Source organism: Polypterus senegalus, chromosome 3, assembly GCF_016835505.1.
Source record: "Polypterus senegalus isolate Bchr_013 chromosome 3, ASM1683550v1, whole genome shotgun sequence".
Lineage (NCBI taxonomy): Eukaryota > Metazoa > Chordata > Cladistia > Polypteriformes > Polypteridae > Polypterus > Polypterus senegalus.
Window position 1 is genome coordinate 53066148 of NC_053156.1, and position 12817 is coordinate 53078964.

Below are 12817 nucleotides of genomic sequence, written 5' to 3' on the forward strand. Positions count from 1 at the left end.
TAGACTATCAATTTACAGAGTACATTTTAAATAGGCAAGTGTGCTAGCAGTATATGGTTCAGTAAGAGCAAATTCTTTTCTGTTGTCAACAGTTGATTCAGAGGCAGAATTTCTTTCATTGCCAATATGAGTGCTTTCATAGGTTAATTCATGTTTTGACTTGTCTATCCTAAAGGAAACATTTGGTATTTTCACAGTCATGGGATACATTCATTTGGCACGTGAAATTGTTCTCTTAAGTGAAACTTTATTTTTCCATTCATTAAATTTAATCTTGATAATTTTGTATGTTGTGTTTTAAGTGAAATTCATTATCAAGAAACATCTCCCTTATAAAATGGGATCGTCCCCATTCCTGTATTGGAATTTAAAATGCTGCATACTGCATTGAATCAGTAAGGGACATGGTTTCTTGTATTTTCAAACATGTCGTTTCATATATACAGTACTCTTCAAAGTGCAGAGAATAACATGAGAACAAATTAAAATCATAATGGCATCTCCAATTCTGTTTCATAGTTCAACCTTTGCAAACTATGCATTGCGAGGTTGTTATGAAGCTCAAGGTGGATGATCAACTTTATTGATCATCAATTTTTCCCTGGTGACATTTGCAAATGGCAAAGTAAATAAGCGTAACATTGACCAATTATATGAGACTTTTGGGGGCTGTAATAAATCTAACCAGACCCGTGTCATAAAAAAGTGAATGTGTTATTACTGGTACTGGCTTGGATATTAGCTTTCTTTGCTTTTGGAGAATCACCTTGCTTCCTTTGTTTCAGTTGGGTCTCTCAGTTATAATGCTACATCAGGATTTCATCTCCATTTTAATATTTCCTTAGTTTCTCCCAGTACAAATTATTTAGCTTGAGATTCTCCTTGGAACTTTTAGTGCAGTGTTTCATCACTTTCTGGGCACCCATTGTGCATAGGCCTTGCTCATATTTAATTGGCCTTGAAGAATTAATACAGAATGCAGATAACTAATCTATATTGTATCTCATATCTCATGCACATCCATTCTTAAACACTGACAAAAGAAAATGTTGCCACCATAGACAAACTGTAATGGAGAATTGAAGTTAGGTGGTCTTTGAGAGTGAGATGTCCTCACCATGATAGAATTCTTTAATCCATCTCTTGACTTTGGCATGTGAAGGGGATCTAGTACATATTGACTAGGCAGGAATAAATACCCAAAAATGTATTTTTCTCCTATATTACAAATTCAATAAGACAATATGTTCTTTTATGTTTGTTCTGAAACCAAAAACACACAATAAACATCTAATGTTATAAATTTGTAAATCAAATATTTTAGTGCACAGGAGATCATTTGTAGCTATTAATAAAATCATCAGTGTGGAACACTTTTTTCAGGTTCATATTTAGAAGTTTTTGAGCATGGTTTATATTTTTTGAAGTTTTGGAAGGTTCTACCTAAAATACATATTTTAATATCATTGGGGTACATGTTATTCCAAGAGCTTGACTTAGCATTGCAGCAGAGTTTAGTAACAGAAACCAAAGTGCTAAACATCTACCAAATGTCTACATGGTGAGGATAGGGTGAAAAAAGTGTGAAATGTGAGAATTTCAACATGATCGGAGGTGAAAAGCATTTGGTCATTGAAAGCCTAATTAAAACATACAGTTTATATTAATATAGTTTTACATTTTAATTAGTCATCTTTAAAAGGTACTTGTCACTTAAATGGATCTTTCATTTGTGTGCTATTATTACTAGAGACTTTTAATAGTGAATAATACCGAAAGATGGCTGTATGCTTTATGACTCAGCTAGAAAGAAGCAACAGCCTAAGAGATTAGCAAACCAGTGGCTTCCTCCTTAATGTGCATTACCTTGTTTGGATTAAAAGAGCATTTATTGAGTTAAGTTTTATACTCATCTTTTCCATCACAAATAGTCACTGCATTTATAAACTGTAGCTGTGCTTATCCTTGGTAAATTTTAAATTTTGATTAATTTCTATATCTGAATATGAGCTTTTATTTGCAGTGGTTAACCATGTAATTCTGCATTCAGGAGATATGTGCCACTTTAAACTTCCTGGACATAACTTTTCTAGTTAAGTATATTAGATACGTACAGTAATTTAAGGCAAGAAGTACTAGGCAAAAATGAACTAAAGACCGAAAAACAGTAATATTGTTCCAGTCGTTGTCTTGATATTATCACAAGCAAAAGGTATCCTTCAGTGTCTCTTTTCTTGTAAGTAGCTATATTTATTTTCCACATGTTAGTTCTAAAGTGTAGTCATATTTTTATGCTTAGATTCTAGATAATGTAACATAATTTGGAAAGCTACATGTACTTTATAATTTAGTGAACCATTGAGCTGTTTAATAATTGATTTTAGACTGACCTTTGACGTGAGCATTATGGTTTGTTTTTTTATGTAAAATATACAAAAAAAGTGAGTCAAGAACAGTAAGGCACATTTAAGTAAGAGTGTGTGTTGCGTGGCTCATCACATTAATATTTTTGGGGAAGGTTACGTCAGGAGGGGCATCCGGTGTAAAATTTTGCCAAATCAATATACAGACAACAATACAAATTTCCTACCGGATCGGTCGAGCCCCGGGTTAACAACCACCACCACCACCAGTAGCCAACAGGGTGCTGGCGGAAATTGGGCTACCGTTAGTCAAAGAAGAAGATGAAGAAAGGGGAGACATGGCTGGAGGAGAGGATGAATATAAAGAGAGTGGAACTGAGGGTAGGAACTTTGAATGTTGGCAATATGACTGGTAAGGGGAGAGAGTTAGCAGATATGATGGAATGAAGGAAAGTTGATATATTGTGCTTGCAAGAGTCTAAATGGAAGGGGAGTAAGGCCAGGTGGATCGGAGGTGGATATAATGGTGTGGATAGGAGGAGAAATGGGGTAGGAGTTATTCTGAAGGAACAGTATGTCAAGGGTGTTTTGGAGGTGAAAAGAGTGTCAGGCAGAGTAATAATTATGACGCTGGAAATTTGAGGTGTGATGATGAATGATGTCAGTGGATATGCATCCCAAGTTGGGTGTGAAATAGGTGAGAAAGAACATTTTTGGAGTGAGTTGGATTAAGTGATGACCAGTGTACCCAAGGGACAGAAAGTGGTGATTGGAGTGGATTTCAGTGGGCATGTTGGTGAAGGGAACAGTGGAAATGAGGAGGTGATGGGTAGGTATGGTGTCAAGGAGAGGGAATGAAGGAGGACAGAGGATAGTGGATTTTGCCAAAAGGATGAACATGGCTTTGCTGAATATGTATTTTAAGAAGAAGGAGGAACATAGAGGGACGTACAAGAATGGAGGAAGTTGCACACAAGATCAATTACATCCTATGCAGAAGAGTTTATCTGAAGGAGATTGAAGACTGCAAAATGATGGTAGGGGAAAGTGTAGTTAAGCAGCATAGGATGCTGGTCTGTAGGATGACATTGAGAGATCAAGAAGAGGAAGAGAGTAAGGGCAGAGCCAAGGATCAAATGGTGGAAGTTGAAAAAGGAAGACTGCAAGGTTGAGTTTAGGGAGAAGGAGAGATAGGCATTGGATGGCAGTGAAGAGTTACCAGACAGCTGGGAAACTACAGCAGATGTAGTAAGGGTGACAGCAAGAAGGGTGCTTGGCATGACATCTGGACAGAGAAAGGAGGAAAAGGAAACCTGGTGGTGGAATGAGGAAATACAGGAGAGTATACAGAGGAAGAGGATGGCAAAGAAAAAGTGGGATAGTCAGAGAGATGCAGAAAGTAGACAAGAGTACAAGGAGATAAGGCGCAAGGTGAAGAGAGAGGTGGCGAAGGCTAAAGAAAAGGCGTATGATGAGTTGTATGAGAGGTTGGACACTAAGGAGGGAGAAAAGGACCTGTACCGATTGGCTAGACAGAGGGACCAAGCTGGGAAAGATGTGCAGCAGGTTAAGGTGATAAAGGATAAAGATGGAAACATACTCACAAGCGAGGAGAGTGTGTTGAGCAAATGGAAAGAATACTTTGAGAGGCTGATGAATGAAGAGAAAGAGAGAGAGAGAAGAGGTTGGATGATGTGGAGATAATGAATCAGGAAGTGCAATGGATTAGCAAGGAGGAAGTAAGGACAGCTATGAAGAGGATGAAAATGGAAAGGCCGTTGGTCCAGATGACATACCTGTGGAAGCATGGAGGTGTTTAGGAGAGATGGCAGTGGAGTTTTTAACCAGATTGTTTAATGGAATCTTGGAAAGTGAGAGGATGCCTGAGGAGTGGAGAAGTGTACTGGTGCTGATATTTAAGAATAAGGGGATGTGCAGGACTGTAGTAACTACAGGGGAATAAAATTGATGAGCCACAGCATGAAGTTATGGGAAAGAGTAGTGGAAGCTAGGTTAAGAAGTGAGGTGATGATTAGTGAGCAGCAGTATGGTTTCATGCCAAGAAAGAGCACCACAGATGCAATGTTTGCTCTGAGGATGTTGATGGAGAAGTTTAGAGAAGGCCAGAAGGAGTTGCATTGCATCTTTGTGGACCTGGAGGAAGCATATGATAGGGTGACAAGAGAGGAATTGTGGTATTGTATGAGGAAGTTGGGAGTGGCAGAGAAGTATGTAAGAGTTGTACAGGATATGTACGAGGGAAGTGTGACTGTGGTGAGGTCTGCGGTAGGAGCGATGGATGCATTCAAGGTGGAGGTGGGATTACATCAGTGATCGGCTCTCAGCCCTTTCTTATTTGCAATGGTGATGGACTGGTTGACAGACGAGATTAGACAGGAGTCCCCGTGGACTATGATGTTTGCTGATGACATTGTGATTTGTAGCGATAGTAGGGAGCATGTTGAGGAGACCCTGGAGAGGTGGAGATATGCTCTAGAGAGGAGAGGAATGAAGTAGGAACAAGACGGAATACGTGTGTAAATGAGAGGGAGGTCAGTAGAATGGTGAGGATGCAGTTAGTAGAGTTGGCGAAGGTGGATGAGTTTAAATACCTGGGATCAACAGTACAGAGTAATGGGGATTGTGGCAGAGAGGTGAAAAAGAGTGTGCAGGCAGTGTGGAATGGGTGGAGAAGAGTTTCAGGAGTAATTTGTGACAGACGGGTATCAGCAAGAGTGAAAGGGAAGGTCTACAGGACGGTAGTGAGACCAGCTATGTTATATGGGTTGGAGACGGTGGCACTGACCAGAAAGCAGGAGACAGAGCTGGAGGTGTCATAGTTAAAGATGCTGAGATTTGCACTGGGTGTGATTAGGATGAATAGGATTAGAAATGAGTACATTAGAGGGTCAGCTCAAGTTGGACGGTTGGGAAACAGTCAGAGAAATGATATTGCGTTGGTTTGGACATGTGCAGAGGAGAGATGCTGGGTATATTGGGAGAAGGATGCTAAGGATAGAGCTGCCAGGAAAGAGGTAAGGAGGAAGGCCTAAGAGAAGGTTTATGGATGTGGTGAGAGAGGACATGCAGGTGATGGGTGTAACAGAACAAGATGCAGAAAGATATGGAAGATGATGATCCGTTGTGGCAACCCCTAACGGGAGCAGCCGAAAGAGGAAGAAGAAGATAAAAAAAAAAAAATTGAATTATTGTGTTGTGTGCATTGTTTCAGTTTTTCTCATTTTCTTAGGATGAATCTATCTAAAAATGTTGATATTCTAACAGTGTTTGTTCTACAATGGCATAATAGCAAAAATTTTTGCATGCTTCAATTGCATTTTTTTAAGTAAGACAATTGTATTGTCAGATAATGTAAAAGAAATGTGAAATTTGACAGTTTACATTTTGCTTTCGTGCAGTTGCTCTTTGACCTTTTTCATGTTGTGTGTCTTAACTTTCATTACTACAGTTTCTGTTTTGAATTGGGTCACCTGTTTATTTTTTAGCTGGAGAAATTGCATGGTGGTGTTCAATGCAAGTGTATTGAATGATTATGACTTATATATTCAGTCATAGCAACATGATGAGGAGATGTAAGTGTAATACCTAACATCACTGATCCTGGAGGTTCACAGTGGTTGCAGGTTTTTGCTTTAACCAAATTTTTAATTAGAACCCATTTATTTATTACTAAAGTACTGTGTTTTTGGGCCTAGTTTTAGTTACCTTGTTTGTTACAATTCAGAGCCCTTATTTGCCTGTTTTAGTTTTAAGCAGCTGTGTTAAGGTTTTAATTGTTGCCTGTTTTCTTAACCAGCCTTCAGTTAATAATGAGGGTGTAAATGACAAAGGAGCCACAAGCTCTTCAGCTAGCATGCTTCCATTTAGCTGTGTACATGCATTATGAAGTGTCTGTGTCAATATAAATATTCCAGATAATTATATACCAAGTTTCATTGTCTGCAAGTTCTGGCTTCTAATTATTAAACTAGTTGTAATGAAAAACTTCACTGACTGCAGACCTCCAGGACTGGAGTTGAATACCCTGGTCAAGTATATTCTTTGGAAAGAAAGAAACGTCCCTTTTTCAGGACTGTGTATTTCAACAATAATGTTTTAAAAATCCAAATAACTTTACAGATCTTCATTGTAAAGGGTTTAAACAATGTTTTCCATGCATGTTCAATTAACCATAATCAATTAATTAACATGTACCTGTGGAATGGTCGTTAAGACCTTAACAGCTTACAGAAAGTAGGCATTTAAGGCCACAGTTCTAAAAACACAGGACACTAAAGAGACTTGTCTACCGACTGTGAAAAACACCCAAAGAAAGATGCCCAGGGTCCCTGCTCATCTGCGTGAACGTGCATTAGGCATGCTGCAGGGAGGCATGAGGACTGCTGATGTGGCTAGGGCAATAAATTGCCATGTCCTCACTGTGAGACGCCTAAGACAGCGCTACAGGGAGTCAGGAAGGACAGCTGATCATCCTCGCAGTGGAAGAGCCCGGATCTCAATCCCATTGAGCAAGTCTGGGACCTGTTGTATCGCAGGGTGAGGGCTAGGGCCATTCCCCCCAGAAATGTCTATGAACTTCTAGGTGCCTTGGTGGAAGAGTGGGGTAACATCGCACAGCAAGAACTGACAAATCTGGTCCAGTCCATGTGGAGGAGATGCACTGCAGTACTTCAAGCAGCTGGTGGCCACACCAGATACTGACTGGTACTTTTGATTTTGAGCCTCCCTTCATTCAGGGACACATTGTGAAACATTTTTAGTTTATGTCTTATGGTGTTGACTCTTTTAGTGTTCATACAAATATTTACACATTAAGTTTACTGAAAGTAAAAACAGTTGAAAGTCAAAGGACGTTTCTTTTTTTGCTGAGTATATATACACATTATATATAGCCCAATGCATAAGACATTTTCACTGTAGTATCTTCATTTGTTTCTGACCCTGTGCTATTGATGTATGGCTTGCTCAGCTGAGTGTGCTGATCTGGCTTCAGTTATACTATAATTAAACACTGAATAATTATGATTTCATAAAGCCTTTTTATTCTCCGTCCAAAAATCAATACTAAAAACATTAATATATTTAATCAGATTTTTTCAGCTTTAAATACAGTAGTTTGCTCCAAAAATTCTTAGTCTGACAAAAAATAAGAATTTAAACTAAATGTTCACAAATAAGAAGGCTGTTAAAAATACAGGAAATTTTACAGATGTGAGGAGAATATTCTATCAGTCAAGCTAATTTGATTAGGTAATAGATGCCCCAGTATCTCATCTAGATACTTTTAGGAAGCTGACAAGTGCTCTGCTTTAATTTAACAATGTAACAATATAACTTGTAATACTAGGGTGTTGTACCGTGTTCGCTATTATGAATGTAGTGAAAAGTCAAGCAAAATGACACCCTTTATTGGCTAACTAAAAAGTTTACAATATGCAAGCTTTCGAGACAACTCAGGCCCCTTCTTTAGGTAAGAAGTAAACATGATAACATCTTGTCTAAAGTTGCCTTCAAAGCTTGCATATTGTAATCTTTTTAGTTGGCCAATAAAAGGTCTCTCTTTTTTTTTTTTTGGCTTGACTTTTCTCTACAATATAACTTAGTAATTCTTTTCAGATAGCTAATTGTCATATCTGTGGCACCAACTGATTTGCTCACACCTGGAAATAAGGAGGAGGAGGAGGAAGCTGAAAAAATGTGCATGCTGCCACTCAGTGAAGTTGATTTAGTGCCTTATAGCTTCTTACATGAATCTCTGTGAAATTTCACAACCTTTAACAGATCATTTGTTAATGATTACTTTTAGTTCTACATTGATAGACAGTGAGCAGATTAATAATAAAGTTGCCTTTTTCTCGTTTCCTCTTTTTTCTTAGTCTTATGTTTCCACTAGACCTTATATCATATATATTTTTTCAGACTTTTTCCATTTTTGTTTATGTATGCATTTATATGCGTGTGTATATAAAAACAAGCTTACTTTGCTTTGTTCTTCTTTTACTTTAAATGTTTATGAGCAAATAGTTAACAGGATCTTGACTATTTTGCGATTAGGATATTTAAAGAGATAGAGTGTGACCATCATCTCTTTAAAACAACTTGATTTGTATTAGTGTTTTTAATGATTAGAGCTGTGAACTTTTGTTTTACCACCACTTAGTTTGTGGCTTTCTGATAACGTGTGTGCAAGTCTGCCGTGATGCTTTTCATCTTGTTACCCTCCTCACTACTCTTTCATGACCTTAAAAGGCAATCGCAAGCCTTGTGCAAAATCTATGCACTAACTGGTGCTTGCTGTACCTTGAGCTCCTCTTTTGCAGAATGTTAGTTTTAACCACTTCCTTTTTTCAAAGTCACTAGCAGTTTAACTTCCTGTTTTAATGTTCTTTGTGAATGGGTGTGGTTTAACTTTTTTCTCTGCCTTTTCTGTAATAGAAGCTAAAATTTTAAACTTTAGAGACTTTGGCTCAAAACATGTCAATGGCTTGTGAAAGGAAATCAAATTGGCAGCTCTGAATTGCCTCAATTTGGATATGTGTGCATATGCCATATAGTTTGCTGTCTTAAGCCCTTGTGAGTCTAACAAGAAAAATTTAGATCTGAACATTATTGAATGGTGATCCTTTTTTTTTTCCAAGTAATGCATTGGATATGTTACATGTAATAATTCTTTATACTTTTTCTTATAATGGCAAATAAAATGAATACACACCTTTTCTTGCAATATTAAAGTCACTGTACTACATATTGTAGACTGTCTTTAAGATAGTTTTTCAGACAATGCTTTTAATAGAACTTCTTTTTTTTTTATAGATTCATTATGTGGCACAATATTTTGTATCTTTTTTTTTCCATCACAAGCCCCCAGGTTTTCATTGTAATGCCTTGCCACTAAAATAATTTGGCTGAAACTGTGAAACAGTTTTAATTTGATTTCAAAAGCCTGTGTAATCAGTATGTTTAATCAGTCTTTTGGCAGAGTAACTTTGTGATGAAGTTTTTGTTTTAAGGTTTTGCTTTAAACAAAATGTCTAAATTCAAAAGCAGTACACTTTTAGCATATTGGTTATAAATTATACATGTACTGAATATGGTTTATACTTCCACTGCAGGTGACATATATGATGTTTGTGCCATCTGCTTAGAGGAATATGAAGAAGCTGATAAACTGAGAATTCTTCCCTGCTCTCATGGTAAAATCGGTTTATCTGCATGTACTTACTAATTTTGGGCACTTCAGGGTTGCATTGTGGGACTGTAACCAATGAGGAAGGACAGTATACTGTACATCTCAATCATTTTTTTCTGTATTATTCTTGTGAATTTCACTATATCATTATGTTTCATATAGTCTTTTTGGCATGTTTAAGTTTTTTTGTTTCCCTAAACCTTTTTTGGAGAATAAAGAAAAGTCATAGTATTTAATTACACTTCCCTATTTGTAATTATTATCCTCTGTATCATGTTGATCAGAGGATTCCTCCAGACCTTTCTGTCCGTTTTCAGCTTGTTGTGGGATGTTTGGACCATATAGCAAAGTTGGTCGAAGGTTGCCGGTTCGAATCCCCATCACTGCCAAAAAAGATCCTACTCTGCTGGTCCCTTGAGCAAGGCTCTTAACCTTCAATTGCTCCAGGGGCGCTGTACAATAGCTGACCCCAAGGGGTAGGCAAAAAAAAAAGTAATTTCCTTTGGGATTAATAATAATAATAACACTAATAAGCAAGTTAAAACATTAACGTATTGCTGACTTTTTAATGATTGTGTGTGTGTATATAATATAAACAGAGCAATTTTCTTCAGCCTGCAATATGTGATTTTTGTCACTTGTGTAAGGTAACTGTTTATGCCTGCAGTCTGCTGTATAAACAGACTGCCCTGTTCATTCAGTATCCATCCATTAAGTTACCATCCAGTAAGGTGCAGCCTATAAGTTTAATCAAAAGCAATCACATCACATTCCTGTTTTTATGCTTTTATTTACACTGCCAGTTATACTTTTGAGAGTATTTTTTGATATTGTTGCTCTTATAACAGATAATAGATGTCTTTTCTTTGATGTTGTGCTTTGTAATTCAAACTACCTTATTTATTGGTTGTGCTACTTTTTCCTCATTCTGCAGCTTATCATTGCAAGTGTGTGGACCCTTGGCTCACACAGACAAAGAAAACTTGCCCTGTGTGTAAGCAACGTCCTTTCCGCTCAGATGACGATTCTGAATCTGAGGTAGAAGAGGAAAACAGCCCAGAAGTTGGTGGAAGCTCTGAGCGTACTCCTTTGTTAAGCCCGTCCAACCCACCCCTGGGTGGTGGTGTCCATTCCTTTGGCTCCATGGAGGAATCAGATGGTATCATTCCCCAAGATGACTACTATGCATCTGAAAATGAGGACGATTCTGATGGCCAATGCAGCCAGTCAGAAGGAGACACCGTTCAACTTCTAAACCCCTCAGCCAATGAGGAACTATCTAGAAGCCCAATAAACATCTGATGATCACATATATTCTGTTTTAGTACAACTTTTGACTATTGCTTCTACAAATACAACAGTGTGTTTTATGCTTTTCTATTTTTAACAAAAAGCAAAGTGACTCCACTACTTATTACAGCTGCAATAACTACCTTGATGGGTTTTCTAATCTGCTGTATGATCAACTGTAGAAATCTATACTTAGCATCAATATGGTCTTTTGTAATGTACGGATTGTTTACAGGTGTTTTTTTGGGGGGGGGGGGTTGTTAAAGTTTTTTTTTTTAATTCTTAATGTTAATGAAATTTTGTGCTTTAAGTATTTTGTTCTTCACTTTGTAAACAGTTAATGGAATGAGTGGACTAATAGTCTAGAAGGAAGATGCACTTTACCATAAAAAACTAATAATGCAGAAATGTGATAATGCTTAATCTTTATATTTCTTTATTTCTCATTTTTCCAAAGTCAGTTTACCTGATCATGGTCACATTTGTAATGTGATCAAAAGGGATATCTTTAGCTTAATCCAAGCACACACAATTGTTGTGCTATAAATGATAATTTTTAATTTCACAGATAAAATGGATAATTTACCTGTAATTAGTAGACTCCTCAAAGAAAGTCTTTTCAGCTGGTCTGTAGCACCATAGGAAAATTGGATATGTGACTGTTTGATACAGAGAAGGTAGTTTTATTTTTTATTTTTTGTTCCTGTTAATGTATTACTTTTAAAACAGTTTTGCAGGCCCAGAGATATTTTACAGTCCACAAACTATGAATCAGTGCCACCACTAACCAGATATACATGGCAATGAAGAAACTGTTTCAGTATGATTTCAATGACAAATTCCAGTAGATCAGTGTATTTATATAGATCTTTAACTGAAATTTAAATACAGAAACACCTTAACCCTCAAGAGTTTTTAACCCCGGGTAAAGTAAATTTAAAGTAAAAGTGCTCTGTGTTAGCCAGTGAAAATCTGCCTTTAATAATATGATCAGTATTCTTCTTTCTTGTTGAGCTAAGAGTGTTTTTCAGTTGCCTATAAGACATTCAGTTCTTGAAATATAATAACCAAATGTCTTTGCTTTGTCCCCAGATTACTGTACACTACATATATGGGCTCAGTAAAACAATTTCTGGGATTCTTTCCATTAACCTAATTGACAGGTGGTATTTTATTCTTCACCAGTTTGTCCTTTGAGAAACTGACAGTTTTTATGTTTTTGAGTAAAAGCGTTTAATTATTAGCTTTATTAAACAAAACAGTGAAGTGCTGTTAGAAACCCTTATGGTAAATATAAAATTGGGGGTAATCCAAAAAGAAATGAACCACATTGATACTGATGCATATCATGCCTTGCTGTAGGACTATTTTATATGTACATGTATACTGTATATTATCAAAATGGCTATTGTTTTCTCATTCTATTTTTACCTTTGCATACTATTTGGAGAGGGCGGTGTCAGTTGGACCAAATGATTGTACTGTACTGTATCTTGTGCTTTTAGGAGACTTTTTCCCATGCATTCTTATTATATAAAACATTACCAGTTTCTAGCCTGAAACACAGTTTCTCCGTATTTCTGTGTAAGATTTTTTTAAATGGGTCTGTACTACTGTTTCTTTAAAAATTAATGAGATGTCTTATTGTCTGTGCCATGAACGAATAAAATTCTAATTTTACTAGAATTACCCATTCTGTAAAGCATTTTTATAGGCTTTTTTTCCCATTTGTTATTTAAAGATAAGTCCAAATTATCTTTTTGATTGTGTTCTACATTGTACACATTCTGATGATTGTTTAGTTTTTTGTTTTACATGATAATTTCCCTAATACATTTATATTTGTTTAAAATTTTTATTTGTGATTGTAATGTTTCTTCTTTTTATTACAAACTTCTAAATCATAAAAGATTTCTGAATGCTTAATTTATAGTTATAAGCAGTGGAAGAACAA

The 12817-nt window shown here is 36.7% G+C and overlaps 1 protein-coding gene across 1 annotated transcript in view; it reads left to right on the top strand.

The window, feature by feature from the left end:
• Positions 1-12549, top strand: part of rnf167 (ring finger protein 167) — a 65378-nt gene extending 52829 nt beyond the window's left edge. The window contains exons 10-11 of the mRNA XM_039747200.1: positions 9497-9577; positions 10508-12549. Of these exons, the coding sequence (XP_039603134.1) occupies positions 9497-9577; positions 10508-10875 (449 nt within the window). The 3' untranslated portion in view covers positions 10876-12549. The remainder of the gene's footprint in view (positions 1-9496; positions 9578-10507) is intronic.
• The last annotated feature ends 268 nt before the right edge of the window (positions 12550-12817 follow it).